This window comes from Myxine glutinosa, chromosome 1 (assembly GCF_964187855.1).
Source record: "Myxine glutinosa chromosome 1, kmMyxGlut1.1, whole genome shotgun sequence".
Taxonomy (NCBI): Eukaryota; Metazoa; Chordata; class Myxini; order Myxiniformes; family Myxinidae; genus Myxine; species Myxine glutinosa.
Genome location: NC_136261.1, coordinates 424,329,245 through 424,355,281, shown reverse-complemented (window position 1 = coordinate 424,355,281; position 26,037 = coordinate 424,329,245). Strand labels below are relative to the sequence as shown.

Sequence of the window (26,037 nt, the reverse complement as noted above, 5' to 3'; positions counted from 1 at the left end):
AAGACATAACAAGGAGTTGGAGAAACAAATTTGTGGAAGTGGTGTAATTGTAGATTTTGCTCAAAAACTTGAAAGTCTACCTGATAATGCTAGATTGTTGGTTGGAGATAGGCTTTCCTCTATCGCTCAAGCGGGTGTTAAACTAACTAAACGGGGTAATGGATTGTATCTTTCTCATAAATAAATGGATAAATGGTTTAAACAATTTGGAAAGAAAACAACGTCAAATATAGAACTAGCTAAGTATTGTAAAACACTAAAAATTGATAACGTGGTTATTTGTATGAGAGATGAATTAATACATATCAATAAGAATACAAAGAATATTATTATGAATTTAGACACACAGAATGGTTCTCATTGGGTTTGTATTCATAATAGTCAGGATAAATATTATTTTGATAGTTATGGTATGCCACCACCTGTTGAAGTAATACAATTCTTACAGAATGGTGTTTATCAAACATTTCAAGTTCAAGAAATTAATTCTAAATGTTGTGGTCAATTATGTTTATATGTATTATTTCAAATCGACAATAATGAAAATTTTTATGATATCATTTTAAATCTAATATAAATGACTTATGTTGGAAAAGATGGTTCTATCTTTGGAAAATCCTCTCAGGATATTGATTTATCAAATTATTATACAAAGGCACAGGCTGAATGACAAAAATATAGTGTAAGTAAAAATATTAATATGAAGAATACTTATAAATTAATCAATTATCCAAACCCTACAGATGCAAATGACTTAATTAGATTTAGTGATTTATCACAATATATATTTTTAAAGAAAACAGCACGTTTTGATAAACAAGTAAAATTTACAACGACAACACCTGGTTATACTGACCATACACCTTTCCTCATTGAATTTAACTACCTGCTTACAATTGAATTTTATAAAGAAGGACATATAGTTAATATGAGAATTAATCAATGGGGGTATGATATGCCTGATTTAGGGTATAATTGGTCTTTTTCAATAAACATTGAAGACCTACATGATTTGAATCAGTCTCGTAAAGAAGAATATTATCCGCTTGGCGAGGATAAGGATTTATGTGAAAGTACAATTAATAAACAACAAATACATGGTTTTAAGAAAAGAAAAATATATGATAGTATAGGGATGGTTAGCATGACAAAGAAGGAAGGTAATGACATAAGGATAGAAAGCCGAGGAATACAAACCGATTTGGTAGTGGGAAGATGGGGTGGGATTACCTGTCATAATATTAATCTCACATATATTTCTGATACATAAATGGCAGGAAGAAGACTACAAGAGAATGATAATTTTTGTTTTCAAGGATACCTACAAGAAAAGGGTGCTCGGTATTACATACCTTATGATTTGGAGCATATACATACATGGGAATTTTGTCATAAAAAACTGGCCTTATACTGATATTGTTAAACCCACAAATAGAGACTTGTTTAAAGTATTAAATAAAAATGAACTTCTCAAAGTTATGAAATATAAAACTCTTTTAGAAATCGTCAACAATTCTTATTGGTATAAAATTATGAGAAAAATAATTATAGATACAAGAATATCTCAAAATCCAGATGAGGATATGTATAATATTATTTGGGGTTCAAACTCAAGGGCAGCAAGGGATGAGGAAGGAGTTGAAGAAGAGAAGGAGGAAAGAGAGAAAAAGGAGAAGGAGGAAAGGGAGAAAAAGGAGGAGGAGGAAAGGGCGAAAAAGGAGGAGGAAAGGGAGAAAAAGAAAAAGGAGGAAAGGGAGAAAAAGGAGAAGGAGGAAAGGGAGAAAAAGGAGAGGGAGGAAAGGGAGAAAAGAGAGAAGGAGGAGAGGGAGCAAAGAGAGAGGGAGGAAAAATATAAAAAGATGGAAATCAATGAGATTAATAAAAGATTGAAGGTATTACAGCAAATAAATCAAACTCAACGCACTGAGGAGGAAAATAAAGAAATGAGAAGTCTAATGAAAATATTATTTTCAAGAATAACGACGTCAATGTCTTCAGTTTCAGGGAGGAGATTTAAACGAGAAAGTGGGGATAAAGAAGAAGAAGAAGGAAAAGATTATGTGGTTGATGATGTCAGTGTAATTGACTTTCGTTAGTTTTATTTGTAAATAAATGGAGGAGAGAGTGAAGGCATTCCTTAGGATTCTTTATGTTTTAAAAATAAAGATTGAAATGTATATGTTAAAAACCAAAAAGGTTTTGATACTCTGTCGGAATTTTTCTGATAAATAAATATGAGTTATTGTCTCAAATGTAAAAAGAAAACTAAATCTAAAAATATCTCTTATGTTAAAGCTAAAAATAATAGAGTTTATCAAAAAGGAATATGTCAAGTGTGTGGCTCTAAAAAGTGCCAATTCATCTCTCCTAAAAGAGGAGGAGACATACAAAAGTTTCTGTCAGGAAGTAAATTTACAACAACTGGAATTCCAGGGGAATTACACCTTCCAGGGTATTCTTTCTGTGGTCCAGGAACAAACCTGGATAAAAGATTAGATGAGGCTGACAATCCTAAACCTTGGTCTAAACCTACAAATAGGGTTGACGAAGTGTGTATGAAGCATGATATTGCTTATGGGGAAACCACTACGTTGACTGAAAAACATAAAGCCGACAGCGAAATGTTGTATAATTTGTCTTTGATACAAAATCCAACGTTGAGAGAGAAAGTTGATAGGTTTATTGTGAGAAATTTGATAAATGCTAAATTGAAACTTGGTCTTGGTTATTCCTCAAAAAACTATTAGGCTCTAATGATGTCATCAAGACTGAGGAGCTTTTGGCTGATGAATTACACAAACCTATAATCACCAAGTTTAAAAGAAGGAAGGTTTATTCCAAAGACACTGACCACATATGGTCTGTTGATTTAATCGAACTAAATAATGATAAGGGATACAGGTGTGCTTTAACCGTTATTGATTTGAGGAGTGGATTTGCTTGGGTTATTCCCTTAAAAAATAAAAAGGGTGATACTTTAATGTTAGCCTTCCAACAAATATTTAATAAAAGTCATAGAAAACCAAAGAAGTTATGGAGTGATGAGCGAACAGAGTTCTATAACAAAATATTTATGAAATTTCTTAAGGGGGAGGATATTAAATTATACAGCACCTTTAATGAAGGAAAGGCAGTTGTTATTGAGCGTTTTAATCGTACTTTAAAAGAAAAATTATATAAAAAATTCACACAACTCGGTTCTCAACAATGGGTGTATTTAATCCAGAATATTGTTGATAATTACAATAATACAGTTCATTCATCAACAAAATCAAAACCATCAGAAACATTCACAAAATTAGAATATGAAAAGCAGATTAATTTTAGAAAGCCCAAGTTCAAAGTTGGTGATATTGTAAGAATATACAAATGGAAAAGCCATTTTGAAAAAGGTTATACACAAAAATGGACTAATGAATTATTTAAAATTGTTGATGTAATGGATTCAGTCCCTTGGACTGACAAATTAAATGATATGAATGGGGAAGAAATATTAGGGACATTTTATTCACAAGAATTACAAAAAACAAAGCTAATAATTCATTAAACAACATTTATATTCACCCCACCCAGATTAGCTAATTTAATTAGTAGTAATAAAAAAAAATTAAATAAATAAAAATCATAAGCCACACCCACACAGACCACGCCCACACAGACCCCGCCCACACAGACCCCACCCACACAGACCACACCCATCATCCCCCACCCCCAGTGCATTCCCCACCCTTGATCCCTCCTCATCCCACCCCCACCTTCCCCACACACACAAGGGGAGGGGAGGGGTGGGATGGGGGGAATCAAGGGTGGGGAACGCACATCCCCCCTCCCTTTTCCTTTATTCTCGTTTCGTAATTAATTATTAAATAATTGTATACAAAGCAATTATATATAAATAATATTGGAAGCATTAGATTCTTTATATTATTAAAACATTTTTCTTCTTCTTCCCAAAACAAATCATCAATATCTTCCCAACATAAGTTGAAGGCAGTTTCAATCATTTCATCAGTTGTCTCCAGACTTTCTTTCTCTTTCTGTTGAAAACAAGAGGGTAGAGAAAATATAATCATACACACATACATACATAAACACATACACACACTTACAAACACACATACATACACACACACTTACATACACACATACACACATACACACTTACATACACACATACACACATACACACTTACATACACACTTACACACACACACATATACACACGTACACAAACACATACACACACATACCTCTAAAAGATCAAGCCTTCTGTCAATGCAGTCGAGTTAAAAATTAAGAATATCACAGGTTGGCAGGAAATAACCACTCCTTTGGAGATCAAAACCGTCCCACTCAAAATCGTGATCATCGATCTCAACAGGTGTTGTATTCTGTTTGAAAAAAGAAAGAAAAACATGCACCACATTATTATCAATTAATTTGTTATTATCAAACGGGAACGGACATTTATTCATTGACAATCAGAGCGAGAATAATGAATTACCAGGGTTTGATGGTGGTTTTGTATGCCTTCATTCCAACCCGTATTCAGTTCGTTGTGAAACTCTTGAGATGGAGGGAGGAGGGAGGAGTTGGATTCTGCCAGGATATTCACATTGCTGTAAAGAGAAAGAGGTATTAAATCACAAGATGTACAATTAAACACATACAAATTTTAATTAATACAAATACAAATACAAATACAACATACAAATTTAATTTTAAATGAAACTTACCCTGGTGAGTTGGTATCATCTTCAACAGAGTAAAAGCTGTAGTAGTAAGACATGTCGATTCCCAATGATCAAAATTGAATTGAACACGGCTTTTTATAATAAAACAAAATGTATTTTCGGAAAGAGTCGTCATTTCGAGGAAATCCAGGGTGTGTTTCAAAAACAGGAAACATGAACAATGAAAACTTTCTGGGAAGTTATTCAAGTCATTGAAACAACGTCATTTCTCAAAAGTGGGGGATTAATGAAAAAGGTATGAGTATGGGAATATTAAAAAAGGTAATGATAATGTTTTAAGTTTTAAAAAGTTAATGAAAAAAATTAAATTATTTCCCACACATAAACAAATATTTGTAGGGTCGTTGTTTGAGTGGGTCAAAGATGATTCACCAGATGATATTAAGAGTGAAAGGTTAAAAGGTCCATAAGGTCAGAAGAATCACAGGTTCACACAGAAGGACCATTGTTTAAGTGGTCTAATGAATAAGGATAACATGTCAAAAGGTTCGAATGTTCGTAAAGAACAGGGTGAGAGAAATAGAGGTGTTTAGGGGCAATGAGGGAGGGGAAAAATTAACATGTAAGTGAATGGGGATTTGGGGTGTCCCAGAACCAACATTATTACACTACTCATCTCTCACGAGCAATTCCTCATTTTAGTTCATGAGCCAGATAAAATTTGACTACCAAAAAAGAGGGCAAATCGCCACTATATTTTTCAGTTAGCCTTACATATTGCCTGTATGAAAAAATGTGATGGACATTTGAATTCGGTAGCTAAACCCATTTTGGCGGCCATTTTCCAAAATGGCCGCCATTTTCATATTTCATCAATTTTCATATCATAAATTTGGCCGTAACTTTTAATCGGCTGGTCTGAGGCACATGCACCCTACATAAGATATGTTCAGTATGTCATTTGGCATATTTCAAAGTAGACTAAAAGGAAATTTGTTCACTACCTGTCGAGATAATTGGGAAAATATGTAAAGAATGTGTAATTTTCACGCAAAAATGCTCAACTTGCCCAGCTTGGGGAAGGTTGAATATTTTTCATTGCTGGCTGTCATTAATTATTTAATTAATAGGCTGTGCGCTTGTGGAGAGTTTCCCTGTGCCAGTGCATTTTGAGGGTAATTTACACCCAAAAAACATTCTTCAAATCCGTAAAAACGGAATGAAGAATAAAATATATAGGTTGTGTGTTATATATAGGGACATTTGCAAACAGAAATTTTAACGTAGTGCCATTTTATGTTACTTCAGGTGAAGAATGATATACGTTTGATTGCAGTCATTTCATATACATGATATAATAATCCACTTACCGATGATGGTGTCTGTTCGTACTCTGGTCAGGCTTGTATCGTCTGACTTCTGGGAGTTGTATGCCCCCGGTTGCTCATCGTACTACCCTTGTTGTTTCACCGCTGACATCATCAGATGGTTGCCAACTGTCACTGGACGTTTCGACCCATTTGTCTTTATGCGGCTTCCAATGGGGATCTTCGCGACGATACCATAACCAGCATGACGCCCTCCCTGCTTGCCCTTCCTGCTTGCTCTCCTAGTCTGCATATAACTGTCCTCCTCTGCCTTCCTCGAATACCTAGCATTTGGCACATCCTCTAAAATGACTGCGCAGGGAATCTGTGACAGTCCACCTCCACAGGGAATAGTCATATCTTCCAGCTCCTCTGTTGACACATCTCCATCAGCTCGGCGTACTTGGCACTGTTCCTCTCATAGGCCTCCTCGCAGCCTTCTTCCCATGGCACTGCTAACTATCATGATGATGATCTTTTGCTGAGTTGACCTGATAACAACATCTGGCCGAAGGGTTGTATGCACAATATCTGGAAAGGCTAGCTTCTGGTGCAAGTCCACCTGCATCTCCCACGTAGATCCATCTAGAAGGCACGCCTTTGATTGATGAATATGTGTAGGCCTCTGATGTTCTTGCAGACTTTATATGTAAACAATGTGTTTATTCATCATCGTTATCCGACGAAACGTTTTCAACCTGTAGAAATTCTTCTTCGTCATTCATCATGTTGGAGCATGTCAACAGCTTGCAGGCTTCTGTACATTTGAGTGCATTGATTAATACATGTGCAGTCAGATGGCCGGCAAGATCGAGCACACTTGCAAGACAGGAGACTTATCACGACCTCTGGAGCTGGGGAACATGTCATCCACTTTATAACTGGAATGCCGTTTCCACTTGATGTCCATCCATGACCTGCGATAGGATTGGGAATGTCTGGGGAGTTAATCAAACTACGTCTCCAGATAGCAGCCTGGTAGTTTGCTCGAAGTGTGTGTTGTCGAAGTGTGTTCTCACATGGGGGAAGCTGTCCGGACTCGATTTCCCCGCTTCTGCTACGGAACATTTGGTATCGTAGCTCGTTTACTTCCCTTATTTTAGTGTTGCGGCAGTAAAGTTGGCATGCGAAATCTTGAATGACATTGAATAACTCGTTTGAGATGTCCCAGTTCTTGACAAGTGACGCAAAGGCTTCTCTGAACTTCTCATCGCGTAGGAGAATTTTCAACGCTTTCAACTTTCCTTGCCCAGCAAGTGAGCTCACAGTATCACATCCAGTCCATGGATGAAGTCCCAATAAGGCAGTACAAACATCTCATCCCAGTGCTGCAGCCAGTTTGGTGATGTCGACAAGCCTGACTGATGATTTGTTTCCACGCCTTATGAAGAGTTTGCTGTTGATATTTGCACGTCGCCACTATATTTTTCAGCTAGTCTTACATGTTGCTTGTATATGAAAAAATGTAATATATATTGCAATGATATCAGGTTTTGTTGGGCATTTTTGCATTGAAATTGCACATTTGTGACATATTTTCTCAATTATCTCGACAGCTAGTTAACCAATTTCCTTTTAGCTTACTTTAAAATGTGCCAAATGACATACTGAACATATCTTATGTCGTGGAGCATGTGCCTCAGACCAGCCAATTAAAAGTTACGGCCAAATTTATGAGATATGAAATATGAAAATTGATGAAATATGAAATTGGTGGCCATTTTGGAAAATGGCCACCAAAATGGGTCTAGCTACCGAATTCAAATGTCCATCACATTTTTTCATACAGGCAATATATAATTCTAACTGAAAAATATAGTGGCGACTTGCCCTCTTTTTTGCTAGTCAAAATTCGACGGTGGGCACAAGGACTATTTGCTCAACACCAAGATTCTCACACACACGGCATCATCTAACTACCTGGTGCCCTTCGAACTTAGTGCATCTCCAGTCATCCCTTACACGATTGCACATACCATGTCGTTATAATCCACCTAATCTATTCTACGTCCCCACTACTTGTACAATGTCACTACTTGATTCTACAGTTACCTATGGTCATCTTTCTAGATCCCTAATCCATTTATCCTAACCCGCCATCGGCGAGCTTACACTGGCAAACCCCATAATATATAGCTCATGTGCCCGGGTGGATGTGAGGGGTGGTGGATTTACCATCCCTCTACATCGGGCATCTCTCACTATCAATTTTTGCCCATCCAAATGTTTGCCAATCAAATTTGACAATCATTACTGCCAATCATTTTTACCCATCAAATTTGCCAATCAAATTTAACTGCTGCTATCACCATCACATGTCCACTCACTTGAGCCTCTCGGTGCGTCGTTACATTTACACAGCTCGGCTTTGCAAAGCCGAGCAATGAATTCGGGTGGTTTGGTCTACTGATGGTTGGGTCCGTCCGGCATCCGATTCTGAGGGAGGAGGCATACTCAGGCCGAGATTCCACGCACCATCTCAGCGCGGAGGTTTTCGGTCTCCGGCCCGATGGCTCAATCTCGCCGGCTGGAACGCCGCAACCACAAGGGGGCGCCGTCCCGACCCTTCCTACCTTCCCTCGCACCGGGCCGCGCGCTCTGCTAACGCGACCGTGCAGGGCGAGGCCCGGCGCGGATCGTACACGACGCTCCGAAGAGAAGCTCGCGTCGGTTAAATGTCGGTCTAATCGCTATCCCGTTTAACGTCGATGCTCCCTGGACATGCTCACACCACTCGTTCCGTTCGTTGCTCATACATCCCACACATTCTACCACTGTACTCGCTCGTGCGTTCTCTTTCGCTCCATACTCCGGTCTACTCTAAACGCTCACCACACATTTGCACGCACATTCTTGCGCACCCATTCCACCATTCGCACAACCTGTTACACACCACTCCTCTCACGCACCTTCTTGCGCACACGTCATTCGAACACTTCGTTCCACACCTTTCTTCCCCTGTTACGTCCTCCGTAACACTCACCACGGGTGTGCACTCTTCTGCACACCCAATCATCACCGCACACTCTTGTGCCAACTCTTGCACACACTCTCCGGTTACATCCTCTGCAACACTCCCCATCATGTGCTCCGATGTGCTCTCCCGCACCCGCGCCACCACCAACTCACTCTCCGTGTCACACTCCGTACTAGGGTGGAGTGAAAATAGCCCAAAAACATTTCTTTTTGAATTTTAACTCGCTATATATGCCAAAAGGTGCCATTACATCTATAGAGCACTGTGTTAAAATTGTATTAAAATTGAACAATATTTTGATCTCCCTCAGTAACTTTTTATTTTACGATACTATGCAACATAGTAAAACAGCTCATAGATGCATTCAAATCATAGGTCTATTATAGTTTGTCTCAGAATGTTACAGTCACACAGTTACAATGTGAAGTGTGTGAACTCGCGCTTCGATTCAAACGATGGCATCATCTGTCGCGAGGTGACACGGGCACGGATGAAGCCGTCTCGCTTTTTTTGCCACACACAGCTTGAGCGGCCTCGGTCACGAGTTTCACAGTCCTTTCCGCAGCCTGTGTGTGGCAAGGGAATTTAGGGAAGAGGACAGTTGGGGTGACATCCATCGTGATAAGTTCCTTCAGCCCAGGGTCTGACATGCCTCGGATCACGGGAGGCTCTGAGATGGCGCACGCTCCCCAGTCAATTAGGTCGAAGTACTCCACTGCGTCAAAGTTGAGTTTAGCGGGGACCTTGAACCGTCGTATCTGTCCAGTAGGCTGGCTGTCTGTCTGTTGCTCTGGCTTTCATCACTCGCCGCAAGCCCCATTCTCGTATTTGAGGTCGATGGTCAGTTATCATGGCCAGGAGTATATTTTCCGGATGTGCAAAGTACGCGTTGCGGTGCATAACAGGGTCAACGATCTTCTTGTGTTTAGCGCTAAGGTATCGTGACTTGACGATCATCTGGTGGATGTGCCTGGCTCCATCTTTGCATGACGAGTGGACTTTGATGGAAAACCACATTGGAGCATACACTCGAATGATATATGTCACCATGGTTTTCAACTTCTCGGGTGGTGTCTTGATGCTGACGTACAGTCGGAGTATTCTATTAGCTGTTGTAAGCCACCGAGAGTGATTCAGGCATCCAGGGTTTCGTAGGGCCAGATCGACGCTGCATTCACCTTCGCTAATGCCATTGCACATTTCCAAGAGATATTGCTGGTCTGTACTCCAGTCTCTCGGGTCCACATTCGGCAATGCCTGACTCAGTTTCACTGGCGTAAACGATGTTACAGGCTGTTCGTTACACGTTGATAGACGTTTTCCGATGGGTCCTGAGAATCCACGCGGGCCTGTAGTTGTGCCATCGAGTTCCTCGAACAGATGCCGCAGCGGAAGTTCATTGGCATGAAGAAGACATACCAGCCACTGCAGTGGACGATTGAAGGTTTCTTCCAGTTGTCGTATAACACCTCCTGTATGTCCCGTATTCACGTTAGTGCCGTCACACCCGACTACATTGATGTCCTCTGTCTTCACATTCTGTTCCTTCAGACTAGCGACTAAAGACTCTGCAATGCTTTTGCTGGATCCTGATGATGGAGTTGTGTGACTGAAGTATGATGAACCGGGTTCTGCGATGATGCTGACGTGTTCTTCTTTGACTGTTGTTCGGTGATTCTTGTTGTCAGTGCCGTGAACCTGAGTCATGGAGTTATCCTTCCTGCCATCAAAGTATAGTCCCTCTATGACGGTGCAGACATCACTTTGAAGTTCTTCTCGAGTTTTGCTACGTTCTCTGCGGATCTTGCTGCGATCAATTATTTTAGAACGGTCTTTTGGTGAAACTACGCCGAGATCGTGTAGAACTGATGTAGCTAATATAACAGCTGATCTGTCAGAGACGCCAGTTCGGTCGCAGGCTTTAGCGAGCGAAGGTAGTGAGATCATCATTTGTTGCTGTTGTCGAACCGGTTTTGGTGTGCTCTGGAGATTAACTGATTCAGAAATATACTCATCGTCAGTCACGCTATCCGTGTAGTCTTCTTCGCTTTCGTCATACGTAGAAGCAATCTGACTTTTGGCATCTTTGTAGTGAGTTTTCATTCGTTTGAGATTGGTCTCTTCTCTTTCCGCTTTCCTCTTCAATCTTGATGTCTCTTCTTGATCTATTCCGCCAATTACCATGTTCCTCGGTCCTCTCTGGTCTTGAAGGAACTCTCGCTCTTTTTGCGGCACTTTATGTTCTTTCAAGCAGTTACAGTTAGACACCATGTCAGAACATTTACATTTGCTAAGATCAAACAGATTGTTAGATTTGTCGAGAAAGTCTGTGAGTCGTTGTTTGTAGGTGGGTTGATCCTTTCTTCCCTTGTAGACTTTTAGGATTGAATTGTACTTGTCATGGAAAGATCTGAGTTTTTCAATCACTTGCGCATGCGATACCGTTGGAAGAGAGGCCGTTTCCCATACCTCTTGAATTTCATAGCACAGTTTGTGAGATATGTCACCAAATGAACGGTATTTGCCATTCTCCGTCCTAAGCTGTTGCCGAGATTGAAGGTATCCTTTCATGACATCAGCGTACGTTGGGAGAACGTTAGTTTGGATGTCTCATGGAGCTCCAAATATCACGCATGTATGTAACCTGATCTCTTGTGACCGCCATCGTTCTAAAAACAAACAAAAACAACTTATTACAGGCTTAACTTAGGGTTGCCCAGACAGACAGACAGACAGCACAAACAACACGAACTCACTCACATGAATTGAAGAGGGGTGGCAGGAGTGCAGCAATCGCCCAAGTGCAGCAAATCGTCTCATCTGGCATAAATAGTCCCAGCCAGTGCTAATATAAACGGGGTGCGTATCACTACGCAGCTCACCAAACCACCCCCGTCGGTGACGCTCCTCAGCCCTGGTTGGCTGGCTGAGGGCTTTGTGGCCATGCCTTTGATGTTGCGGGGGTGGGCCACACCCTGTTCTGGTGCCCCCTTTCTTCTCCAAGTCACCTCGTGGTCAATGGTGGATCAAAGCATGTATCACGAAATGCGATATATGTCGAAATGCGATAATATGGCAAAATTTCAATCAGATTGAAGGCGATGAAGGAGTGGTCAGAAATAATTATAATTTTGCAGGATTGTTTCTATGGTCATTTGGCACATTTCCCATATACTAGCTTATAAAAAAATTTTAAATGATATTTTTACTCCACCCTACTCCGTACTCTCTGTTTCACACATACCCTCTGACGTGCATTCTCTCTCGCACCCGGTATCACTCCCATACTCTGTCACACACTCACTCTCCTACGCACACTTTTTCTTACACGCGCGCCATTCTTTCTCACACCATGCACCACGGACCTCCCACAAATGCCCGGGTGCCATGTCGACCCCAATCACGCGACAAACCCTCTCGTGCCAAACACTTTTCCGAAAAACCTTTTTGCACCATACACAGCCCATCTCACCTTGGGGTTCTTCTTCCTCCCTGCTCCAACACCTGCAAATCTTTATTGGGGTTAAGCACGGCATCAAGGTGTGAGCTTAGACTTTGTGCACAATCCATTTTTTCTCTCTGCTGTGAGTGCTTTTCTACATCTGCTGTCTGCTCAAATCCAATTTCCACTATTGAAATCCGCTTTTTGAATTATTTCTTTTTCTTTTTCCTCGACGGCCGCTGGCTCTAATAAAAATTTTCTCTACTTCAGCGGTCGCCGGCTGCCCCATACCCCGGGTCGCGATCTCTATACCCGTTATTTTGGCCACGCTCTACTCCACCTCGCTCAACCCGCGCTTCTCAACCTGCGTTACCCTGTCGCGTACCCCCGCGACCTCTTCGCTCAACCTGCAGTTACCCTCCCTCTCGGCTTCCCTTACCTCATATGTGGCCTTGTCCCTCGCCAACCCCTCATTTACCTCCCCGATTTGGTCACCCATTCTCTTACAACACCCTTCAATTAGATTTCCCAATTCTTCTCTCTGAGCCCTCCTTTCGTCCCTCATTGTATTAAGTTTTTGATCCCTCCATACCATCCATGCCAAAATTTCGGCCATACATGATTGCAAGTCCCCTGGTATCGCAGGCTCGGGCGTCACAACCATGTGTGAGGCGCCATTTTGTGCTCTTGCATCCTTGTGTGAGGCGCCGCCATCTCGTGGGCCTGAAACCCCCTCCACCACATTTTCATTGCTTTCCTCCTCTCTCTCTCCCAATTCCTCCCTGGGGTCCTGTGCTGCCTCTAAACCCTCTTCTACCTCCCCTACCGGTATCCTACCACCTTGACCATCCATGGCACGATTTAAATTTGGTGGTGTTAACAAAAATTTCGGCCGCTCGTAATTTAGACCAAATTTTTTTTCGATGTTCTTAAAAATTTGGTTCCGGCCTCAAATCCCACTCCCTGACACCAATTGTTATGGATCCGGGGGACGGCACTCCCGTTAGCAAGGGGGGGGGGTTAATCCCCTTGTCCTATTAAGCTGGCCGTCCGACCGGTCCTGGGGGTATCTCGCCACTCCCGGTCAGCGCTGAATAGGGTAGTAGGCCAATTCTTCCTATGACCTAAGTACCCACGCCTTCCGGTAAGCGAGGAAATACTCCTGCCCGGGCCGCAGCGTAATGGATGGATTGCGCCGAGCGAAGCAAGCTGCGACGCGGGCCGCTAACCAAATACTAAACCCGATTAAAAGCGGTTTGGCCAAAATCGCGCCACAGGTACTCAATTGGGAAAAGACAAAGACGATCGGACGAGAATGAAACCAAACGATTAATGAGGAACAGGTATTTATTAATTCTACACAAATAGTGTAGGCTGCTATGTCTTAAAAATGGCTGTTGTGTTTTTTTTTTTTGTTAAAAGCAAAATTCCACTTGATTCCTTGTCTTTGGGGTGTCACATGTTCGAAAAAATAGGTTGTTAATTTTTTTAAACGGATTAAGGGTGTCAAATCCAAGATGGCCGCCAAAATATATAAATTCCATTAAAACTGGTATTCTGAACACAGTATGAGGTCCAAATTAATGATAATACCCATAATTTCAATACCAAGGAGTTCAAAAACAATTAATTTCAATATGGCAGTAAAATTCAAATTCAATTTCAATATGGCAGAAGGAAGCGGCATTGACCAGGCTTGGGTCGAAGCTGGACTATATTCTCCAACAACCGTAACGCAAATCCTAAATGGAAAACATCTCTACAGGTCCCTAGAAGCACATACTGTAACATTGCTTGCTCTATGCCATCTCTACTTTGACAGGTTCCTAACAAAAGCACCAGAAGATAAAGTGTTCCTAAGTGAAGCGTCCATTGATTTGGAAAAAGCATATCAGAAAGATATCAGTATGAACACAGGCAACCGTCAAAACCTCAGAGATGCCGTCAGAGAAACCATGACCATGTTCGAATCTAGAGATATCCTCACAAAGTTGGGACAGTTTGAAAGCAATCCAGCACCAATTCAACACTACATCCATAACTACTTGAGGCAGTTTGAAACTATCCTTCAGTATATTAGAGCTACCAGACAACGGGGCCTGCTGCTGCATATGGAAAGCACTGAAGCTCTTATCAAGTACTTCTTTGCTCACGACCACCTGAACAACGCACGTTTGCTCCTTTTGTACCTGTCAACAATGCAGCAAACAGAACAAGTTTTTTCCAGATGTCTGGGCAGAACTCCTGAATGGAAATTTCTGTGTGACGAAGGGGATTGCTGCATTCACTTCAATAAGTCCAGATCACGGAATTGAGCAGGAGAACCGCAAACTCAAGGTCATTGGAGGCATTACTGGAATAACCCAAATTGAGAGAGCTCTGGACCGTTTCTTCCTGATTGCACCTGACTTGTCTAATCTAGTAGAGGAGTTTCAAAGAGAATATGGCATGGAAGGTGCTGATACCAGAGATCAACACCACGAGATCACAGGGGGAAAGTCCACCCGAGTAATGAGAAATTCCGCTAGATTGACAGAGGTATTTGTTGTTCATGGAGACCCATTCGTAACCGATGAGAGTGACCTGTGTAACCTTCTTACCAAGAAAGTAATTGATGAAAAGGTAACAAAGGACATAGTAGACCGCGATGCCATCAGACAACAGTTGTTCCAGACATTTGTCAAAGAACGCCTTACAGAAGGAAAACTTTCAGTGTGGGATCCAATGAAGAGAAAGAACATAGGCACTTTCAAAAGTGCCAACACAGTGAAGAAAGTGAAAGCAGGTGACAAACTCATTAAAGTCAAAGAAGAACGAGGACTCCGACAGAGGTTTATAGTAGAATCAAGAAGCCGTCCAGACCTTGATCTAAAGGACTGTATTGGGAAGTATGAATTTGGAATTGTTCCACGTGCCCTTTTCGCTTCGGATGGGTCACTTCTCCTAGCATATGACAAGGCTAAGGTCCTTCATCATCTTGAAGCGCTAGTTACCAAGGAGCAACCTAGCCCAACAGAAGCCACAAGCGATCCAGCTAATGCCATACCGAGTGTTTCTGGCGACCAAGTATTGAGTGAAAACTCCCAAACTGAAGTACCACCCCAAGCCGAGGCGCCTGAAGTACAAGAAGCGCAGCCTGAGCAAGAAGTTTCAACTGACATGTCCGACATGTCTGAGAAATTTAAAGTTGTAGTCATAGATGGCATGGCCCTCGTTAACTCCATCTCCAAGACAGACAAAATGAAAACATGCAGTGATTTTGCCATGTCATTTCTTGAAAAGCTTATCAGGATTGCAGCTAACTACGACGAAGTAAGACTGGTATTTGACAGATACGTCGAAAGTTCTCTGAAAGAGCAAATGAGAAAAAAGAGAACAAAGGGAAACTCGACCTACTATCACATCCAAGATAGTACACTGATCCAGAATATTTCCTTGAAGGACTTCCTTTCAAGTGTCAAAACCAAGGCAGAACTTGTAGAATATTTAGCTGCAAAGACTCTGGATCACAGCAACAGCTCTGCCAACAAATTGAAGAAGTTCATGGTAACCTTCGGCACTGAGACAAAAGGCAATGTAAGTGTGCCTGATGAATTGGTAAAACACGGTCATGAAGAAGCGGATACGTTACTCTTGCTCCATGCCCTAACAGTTAACGACGATGTAGAACTTGTCACAGATACCGATGTCACAGACTCTCCAGATACCGATGTCTTCTTGCTGATGATCCACATGTATCCACAGCTACCTGCTGAGACATATTTCCTTACCGGAAAAGGAAAACTGAATAGGAAAATTGCAGTCAAACCTATCTTTGAAAAGTTAGGAGTTAACCGCGCCTCAGCTATTCTCGGGTTTCATTCTTTCACAGGATCAGATATGTGTGGCAGGTTCGCCGGCAGGGCAAAGGACTGGTGTATGAAGGTGTTCATGTCCTGCGATGACATGATACTGGATTCACTTGCTTCACTTGGCAAATCTGCTGCTACACCCTCTCCAAACGCAATTGACCAACTGGAAAGGTTCGTTTGCTTGTTGTACAGATCCAAAACACACACCAAAGTAAATGCACTACGATGGTTCTTGTACTCAAATCGACAGGCCGAGGGAGAGAGTCTGCCTCCAACCTCTGGATCATTGACACCACACATTCTGCGAGCAAATTATATTGCAATGATATGGATGCAGGCATGCGAAAGTCAACCGTCTCTTCCTTCTCCCACTGACTACGGATGGAAGTCAGAGGAAAATAGATTTCTTCCGGTGATGTGTTTGAACCCTCCAGCACCAGAGGCCGTGACTATATAAAAATAAATAACCACCTTTAGAGGCCATTTTTGCACAGAGGCAAATAAATAACCACAAGGCCAATAAATAACCACTGTGACTAAGCTGGTAAAATGTGGCTGCAAATCAGGATGCAAAGGAAACTACTGTAGTTGCCGCAGCAATAAACTCCCATGCACAGAGGTCTGTAGCTGTTTGAACTACGGCTGTAGCAACAATGAACAATCAGCTCAGAACATTGTGGGAGATGAACACAAGGACTTGTCAGGTAAAACGGATGATTGTGAGACAGGAATATTTAAATATGGTCAAACAGGAAATTACATTATGCTATCATTGTTATAGCAATGTCGACCTTTGTGTAAAACAGTGGTAGCCATATTGGATTTTCTCACTATTTCTCACTATGGCTGGCATCCACCGATTTCAACGAATCAGTAACATGTTTCCCCAATGGCCTAGCATTACTTATGTGGGCATTACCACCAAAATGGACCTATTTCATCATTCACAATTTGTGTTATCAAGAACATTACGTTTTTGCACTGTGGTTATTTAAGAAGTGGCGGCCATCTTGGATTTTGATTTTGATTTTGAACTCCTTGGTATTGAAATTATGGGTATTATCATTAATTTGGACCTCATACTGTGTTCAGAATACCAGTTTTAATGGAATTTATATATTTTGGCGGCCATCTTGGATTTGACACCCTTCATCCGTTTAAAAAAATTAACAACCTATTTTCTCGAACATGTGACACCCCAAAGACATGGAATCAAGTGGAATTTTGCTTTTAACAAAAAAAAAAACACGAAATGACATACCAGCCTACACTAAGAGGGAGAGCAAATGGACCGAATGGGGCCTATCTTATTTGATTGATGCAACGTATAGTGAACTATTGGAAACACAGCCTTACCTGGAGCACATAATAACGAAATAACTATGAAAAGGGCCGATGATTCGCTACGTGTTGCAATGTGCACTAACTAGGGGACGATCTTTGACCTTTACAATGAATGGAGGTATTTACAAAAAGAATTATTTACAAAGGGTACATTTACGACAATTTACGAAGTGCAGGGTTCTCAAAACCCGAACAATATGTTCTACTCCGGAAATATAAAATTTCCAGGAAATAACTTTCTTACATTCCACGTATTCCCTCTGCCTCGGAAGGTGGATGGAGGTTATATTTTCACCCTTGTCTATGTGTCTGTCTGTCTTGTTTGTTTGTCTGTGAGCAGGATATCTCAAAAAGTTGTGGATGGATTCGGACGGAATTTTGTAGATAGGTTGGGTGTGTGACGAGGCCGAATTCATACGATTTCGTGAAGATCCGAATCCAGATCTGGAACAGAGAATTTTTAACGGATTCCACATCATTGAGAGTTGGGGCCAAAAACGATACACTGCGTCACACGATATTTAAAAAAGTTGTGAATGAGTTCTGGCAAAACTTGGTGAATGAGTTGGTTGGGTGACAATAACAAGCCGATTCGACTTTGGTTCAGGTCTGGATCCAGATCCGGTCTTTCAGTGGATACAAAACATAAACTGTTCGGCCTGGTGGAGGTATGTGCTCTACCAGGTGCCGTTCTAGTTAATTTTGTTATGATAAAGAAACATTATGGACCAGAAATACAAGACTAACAGAATTTAAATCCTTTTTCATGAATTATAAAATTCATAACATGAAATCCACAAAGTTGTGATCCGGGATTGTCGGAGGATCGGCCAGTGAGGGAGAGAAATCTTATTTTGTGCAGAAAACAAACATTTTACAGGTGAATGAGGTCATTAGTTGAGATTGTGAAGAATCAGGACATGAACTTGGTGTTTCTGCAAAACTTAACATCCAAGTCGATGTTACTGATCATTCATTCATTGTTTTATTCTCCTCATGAACTGTAATTGTGAAGGTTTGTAAAAGTGGAGAATCTTTGTGTAAAAGTTGTCAAAATGAATTCTGTGCAGTGAAGTGTTCACGGAACATCACAAACGAAGCAGAAACTTTTGGTTAATATTTCCAGGTGTTGTACATGAAACACATGTGATGGATGCTGTGAAGAGAAACAGGTTGAGATGGTTTGGTCATGTGTTGAGGAAGGATGAAAGTGACTGGTTGAGAAGAGTGATGGAAATGAATGTAGAAGGAAATAGAGGATGGGGAAGACCGAGAAAGACTTGGCTGAAGATGGTGGAAGAAGAAATGCGGGCAAGGGGGTTAACAAGGAGAGATGCAGAAAATAGGGCAAAATGGAGAAGATTGTCATGGGGGCCGCAAGGCTAACCCCCACTCTAGCAGGGAAAATGGCCTTAAAATGCCTGTTGTTGTTGTACATAAAACATCCACACTGATTACACAGTGATGCGTCACGTGGAACATGTCAGGTGAATGAGTTGTTCTCACTTTCATCTTCAAATAATTTATTCATTGTTATGATAAAAACAACTGATCAATGAACATTATGAAAGGCTGGACAAAATAATTCTGTCATTTCCATTTTGGATCGATCAACCATTGGGTGAATCCAGGGAAACGTAAAAAAAAAAAATAGGCCCGCTGGTCCTGAAGCTCACCTGGATCAGGAGCAACAGTCGCTCAACCTCCCACGGACCCTCTCAGACTCTGATATTTTAAATACTGTGAACAAACTTTGGTACATCATGGGTGATGAAGGTGTGATCAAGTGATTGTGATTAATGTTAACTCTTTCACGAGCCTCGATCTTGTATACAAAAAAAAAAAAAAAAAAAAAAAAAAAAAAATTCTAAATTGTGTGTATAGTTTCAGAGAAGAGATCAAATACCTATTTTGTGGGGTCAGAAAACCCCCGTAGTTCCCCTTATTGAGCGCAGATTTTGATGTGATGAATTCACCTTCATTCGGCATCAGATATGAAGCTTATGTTCAAATTTCATCAAAATCATGTGTTTGGTTCAAGCGATAATGACTGAAGTGTTTACAGACCCAATCTCTCACCCAATCCCGCACCCAATCCCTCACCCAATCCCTCACTCACTCCCTCCCTCACTCACTTATGGACAATCCCCGATCGCGTAAGCTCACCGTACTAAAGTCCAGGTGAGATAAAAATTCTAAGTTGGTAAAGGGAATTTTTAAATCTATAATTTTATCACGGAGCGATCAACAGATTAATTTTACCAAGAACGATCTCACATCAACTTAAATCATTCACATGTTCCTAAAATCATTCACATGCATTTTGAATCATTCACATGTAACTTAAATCATTCACATGTACCTTGAATCATTCACATGTACCTTGAATCAATTACATGCACATTGAATAATTCACATGTTCCTTGAATAATTCACATGTTCCTTGAATCATTCACATGTATCTTGAATTATTCACATGTACCTTGAATCAATTACATGCACCTTGAATAATTCACATGTTCCTTGAAGAATTCACATGTTCCTGGAATGATGTGATGTTCAATTCCAGTGAAGAAGGAAAGATTCATTCCATCTTGTGGAGAAAACGAATTAGCGATCACTCGATTTTCCTCCATTAGAGGGAAATGTAGGAACAATGTTGTGAAATTTCCTTCATGAATCAATGAATATTATATTTTATTTAATACAAAATGGAGGTTCCATGTCTCTTCCCCCATGTTTGTTATATTTAGATTGTTGGTTAAAAGATGAAAAAAAATCTTCATAAACATAAAAACAAGTGAATTTCACATCATGTAATTTTTTTAAATCTTCAATCATTTCCACAGAAGGACCGGTGGAGCATCCGGAGAAGGTTGAGGAAGCACCGGTGGAGCATCCGGAGAAGGTTGAGCTGGATCAGAACAACTTGAGAAGACTTTGCAAGTGAAGGGAAATGGGGAGGGGGTTCTTCTTCTTCCTTCCATTTACAGATAATTTAAAATTCCATATTTTCTTCTTTTCATTCTTTCCTTTTTCTTCGGTTTTATTTCCCTATTTATATTTTCCTTCAATCTATTCCACTTAGTTATTTTCCAACTCGATTTTCCCTCTTGTCAAATGTCACAAGATCCAAAGTTTGTTTAATTGAACGATGTCCAACCAGGAGGAGGGGATAGTCCAAACTTGTGTTTGCTGATAAAAGGCCTTTCTTAATCCCCATCCTGTCCTCCCTCCTCTCTCATGCCCCTCCCTCTCTCTTCCCCTCGCTCTCTCTCCACCTCTTTCTCCCGCACTACTCCATCCCCCTCTCTCTTCCCCACAACCCCATCCCCTCTCTCTCTCTTCCCCACTACCCCATCCCCCTCTCTCTCTCCCCCACTACCCCATCCCCTCTCTCTCTTCCCCACTACTCCACCCCCCTCTCTCTCTCCCCAACTACCCCACCCTCCTCTCTCTCTCCCCCACTACCCCATCCTCCTCTCTCTCTTCCCCACTACCCCACCCCCCTCTCTCTCTCCCCCACTACCCCACCCCCCTCTCTCTCTCCCCCACTACCCCATCCTCCTCTCTCTCTTTCCCACTACCCCATCCCCTCTCTCTCTTTCCCACAACCCCATCCCCTCTCTCTTCCCCACAGCCCATCCCCTCTCTCTTCCCCACTACCCCATCCCCTCTCTCTCTGCCCCTCTCTACACCTCTCTCTTTCCCACTACCCCCATCCCCCTCTCTCTCGTCCCCACTACCCCATCCCCCCTCTCTCTTCCCCACGACCCCATCCCCCTCTCTCTCTCCCCCACTACCCCACCCCCTTCTCGCTCTCCCCCACTACCCCATCCTCCTCTCTCTCTTCCCCAGTACCCCACCCCCCTCTCTCTCTCCCCCACTACCCCATCCTCCTCTCTCTCTTTCCCACTACCCCATCCACCTCTCTCTCTTTCCCACTACCCCATCCCCTCTCTCTCTTTCCCACAACCCCATCCCCTCTCTCTTCCCCACAGCCCCATCCCCTCTCTCTTCCCCACAGCCCCATCCCCTCTCTCTTCCCCACAACCCCATCCCTCTCTCTCTTCTACACTACCCCATCCCCTCTCTCTCTGCCCCTCTCTACACCTTTCTCTTCCCCACTACCCCATCCCCCCTCTCTCTCTTCCCCACTACCCCATCCTCCTCTCTCTCTTTCCCACAACCACATCCCCCCATCTCTCTCTTCCCCACTACCCCATCCCCCTCTCTCTCTCTTCCCCACTACCCCATCCTCCTCTCTCTCTTTCCCACAACCCCATCCCCCCATCTCTCTCTTCCCCACTACCCCATCCCCCTCTCTCTCTCTTCCCCACTACCCCATCCCCCTTCTCTCTCTTCCCCACCACCCCATTCCCCTCTTTCTCTCTCCCTCCCCCTCTCACCAACGATGTAATCAGAACAAGATATTTCTTGACAAATCCTGGTTCGTTCTGTAACATAATCCGGTATAAATTGCTCGTTCATCCCAGATAAAATTTACAAACCTGAAGGAATTTGTAAGATATTTCCCAATCTCTCACGTAAACATCTTACATCGACAAACATTGTGGAATCACATATCTATAATAATAAAAAGGTGTGTGTGTGTGTGTGTGTGTGTGTGTGTGTGTGTGTGTGTGTGTGTGTGTGTGTGTGTGTGTGTGTGTGTGTGTGTGTGTGTGTGTGTGTGTGTGTGTGTGTGTGTGTGCGCGCGTGTGCGTGCGCCCATCCGTCCGTCCGTCTCCTCCATAACTCCAAAACTATAAAACGTAGCACACCCAAACTTTGCATACATACTTCACCTCCAAGGGATTACATGAATGACAACTGGGTGTTTGTGTGTGTGTGTTTAAGATAATTTACACTAACAGGCTTATCTTTGGTCAGCCTGCGTTCAGATCACTTAGCTTGGGGTCTTAATTCCCCCTATTTTGTCAACTCAACTCAAGTATGCCCTGTGTCAGAACAGGTCGGTTTCTGTACAATAAAGCTTGCTTGAGTGCTTGAGCTGCTTCGCGAGCGGTCTCCAAGCAGCTTGGTAATGGATAGAACACCCCTGCTCCCTCAGATTGAGTATTTTATTTAGTTCCTTCATTTAAAGAGTAAAAATATGGGCAACACCTCTGGCGCTCACCTGGTAGAATAACCAGTATACTGCATTGACTAAAGGTATTTTAAACCAATTACAATGGTTGCTCGAAGACAGGGCAGCAGGTAGAATCAAACGAACTAAAACAAACCTAGTTTGGTGTCCACTCCCCCCCACCCAGTTTACCTTCTTTTGTAATTCCTTGAACAAACATTTGTACATCACGGGTGGTGAAGGTTGTGGGGAAGTTTCATCGAAATAGTGTTTGTCGTTTCAGGGAAAAAGCAAATACCTATTTTGGGGTCAAACGTGGATCCACTTTGACCCCCTGAGGCCCCGACTTTTTTTTATTGCCCCGAACAAACTTTAGACAGAACACAACAAATACAATTTGTGCCAAACTTGGTCAAAATCTCATCAGCGGTTTCGCAAAATAAGTTGCAAGTGTTTACGGGCGGACGACGCGCCATCGCATAAGCTCACCTGAACTTTGTTCCAGGTGAGATCAAAAGTATGTACATCAATGAACGAAGCAGCCCCCCCCCCCTACCCCCCGTGCCTCGCCTTTGTTGTCCTATTTTGTTTTCCCCCTTTTGTCCGATCTGCTTTCATTATACGACGCGTCACTTCCACATCAATAGACACATCGATATATCTATCTATAATTCCAGTAATCTCTGTGTGTTTGTTTGTTTGTACGTTTGTTTGTTTGTACGTTTGTTTGTTTGTACGTTTGTTTGTCTGTGACCGCTGTTTCTCGACAACCACGGGTCCGATATACTTTAAACTTGCCAGGTATATTGCTGGGGACCCAAGGATGTGCCTTTTCAAGGTTTCATATTAATCGGACAATTACTTACCGAGCTATGTCCAAAAAACGATTCAACCAATCAGAGAGCAGCGAGCTATCGCGTGTGCCGAACGTGGCGAACACACTCTGCCTCGGATGGCACATTTGAGAGCGTATTCATTTATTTCCCGTCGGCAAACTATGTTGGCGCTATGTTGGCGTTAAACGATGTTTTAAAACTAATTAAAACCCCGGGGGGATTGTCACTGTACTCGCAAGCCGTTCGCCGTTCGCTTTGGCGTTGCGAATGGACCAAAACATTTAATGAACCAAACCATTTCATGTAAAGCGTTCGCCGTTCGCTTTGGCGTTGCGAATGAACCAAAACATTTCATGAACCAAACCATTTCATGTAAATAGAGGGGGGGATATAATTTTAGATATAGATATAGTACGGGCATGCCCTAGTATATATAAACATCATTGTCTGTCCGCCATTGTTCCTTATCCACGGCGACATCTTTTAAGTTACAAACTCCAGACTCAGGGTGAAAACACACCTTTATGAAGGGGAGAGGGTAACATCGGTAATGTGCGCACGGCATGACGTGGGGGCGTGGGGGAGGGGGTGAGAGGGTAACATCGGCAATGTGCCAACAGCATCACGTGGGGGGAGGGGAGGAGAGGGTAACATCGGCAATGTGCCAACAGCATCACGTGGGGGCATGGCGGGATGGGGGAGAGGGTAACATCGGCAATGTTCCCACAGCATCACGTGGGGGCATGGGGGGAGGGGGGAGAGGGTAACATCGGCAATGTTCCCACAGCATCACGTGGGGGCATGGGCGGAGGGGGGAGAGGGTAACATCGGCAATGTTCCCACAGCATCACGTGGGGGCATGGGGGGAGGGGGGAGAGGGTAACATCGGCAATGTTCCCACAGCATCACGTGGGGGCATGGGCGGAGGGGGGAGAGGGTAACATCGGCAATGTTCCCACAGCATCACGTGGGGGCATGGGGGAGGGGGGAGAGGGTAACATCGGCAATGTTCCCACAGCATCACGTGGGGGCATGGGCGGATGGGGGAGAGGGTAACATCGGCAATGTTCCCACAGCATTACGCGGGGGGATGGGGGGCGGGGGGGGGGGGAGAGGGTAACATCGGCAATATGCATAAATAAATAAAACAATTGTTGTAATAAAAGTTTTTTTGTGATAGAGATTAATGGTTTGTGTTTTTGTCCGTTTGTCTAACAATGTCCATGACCCCGTGTCGTGTCCGCAGATGGACGGAGCCTGAGTCTGGACCCAAACTCTGCACATCGACGGATCAAGATCTCCCGGGATCTCAGGACGGTGACTGGAACCGGGACCAGGAATCATTACCCGGAACATCCTGATCGGTTTGATTGTTTGGATCAAGTTGTTTCCCGTGATTGTTTCTCCTCAGGTCGTCATTACTGGGAGGTCGATGTGGGGTCGAGTTGTTGGTGGGGAATCGGAATCTGTTTAAACTCCATGGGGAGAAAAGGGGGAAAGAGCGGGTTGGGAATGAATCCCGAGTCTTGGTGTTTATCTAAATGTAATAACAAATTCTCCGCATTTCACAACAAACAACGAACCTCCCTGTCCGTCCCGGGGGATCATGAACGGTTTGGGTTCTTCTTGGATTGCGAGGCGGGAGAGTTGACGTGTTTCGGGGACTCGCGGGTCCTGCACGTGTTCAGGGGGAACTTCACGGACCCCGTTAAACCCGCTATTGGGGTTTATGTTGATGGTTCCGTTCATTTTGTGCATTTAGTGAAATAAACTTTCATCACGAACTGATCCGGTTATTTTGAGTTCAAATCAATAAAGTCATTTACCTGTTCATGACGATGTGATTCACCTGTTCATGACGATGTGATTTACCTGTTCATGACGAAGTGATTACTGATTAATGTTTATATTATAATAAAGTTTATATAATTTAATAAGCTCATTGTTTGTCTGATTTAATGCGAAATTAACTTTAACCCGAACTCTTCACTCCTCACGAGACAATACGGATTCTTCTTCTTCAAAGGTGTGATTGAATGGAATGTTTGAGTGAAGAAAGTCCCTCCAGGTAGATGAAACCCTTTGTGTTTACCTGGAATGGAGCACGGGCGTTAAGTCGTGAAGGTGAGAGTGGGTTTGGATCGGATCACAGGTAGAATGTGGATCCATGGATAGAATTAACAGAACGTTCATCAGGTATCGCGAATCATACCGTTGGAAACATGGCCAGGTGACCTTTCCGGTGTTAATATCTCTTTTGATCCGATGAAGGGTTCACACCCGAAACTTCAGGTTCTCATTGTTTCCCACGGAGGTTTTAATCTCAATCTTTGTGGAAATCTCTTCCATCCAATCAAAACACAGAGATAAAATCATTTAATAACCAGTATAGTGACGTCACTAAGTTAATTTAGCGTCATCAGGTGAATGCAAATT

The 26,037-nt window shown here is 42.6% G+C and overlaps 1 protein-coding gene across 6 annotated transcripts in view; it reads left to right on the top strand.

The window, feature by feature from the left end:
* LOC144888260 (E3 ubiquitin/ISG15 ligase TRIM25-like) overlaps positions 1–25,538 on the top strand; it is a 132,183-nt gene extending 106,645 nt beyond the window's left edge. For 4 of the 6 annotated variants that reach the window (XM_078770605.1, XM_078770604.1, XM_078770603.1 and 1 more), the window contains 2 exons: positions 20,526–20,618; positions 24,848–25,538. In XM_078770605.1, coding sequence (XP_078626731.1) covers positions 20,526–20,618; positions 24,848–25,371 — 617 coding nt within the window. In that variant the 3' untranslated portion in view covers positions 25,372–25,538. Of the gene's footprint in view, positions 1–20,525; positions 20,623–24,847 lie in introns of all 6 variants that reach the window. The other 2 variants (XM_078770608.1, XM_078770607.1) reach the window with 1 other exon arrangement.
* Positions 25,539–26,037: the final 499 nt, after the last annotated feature.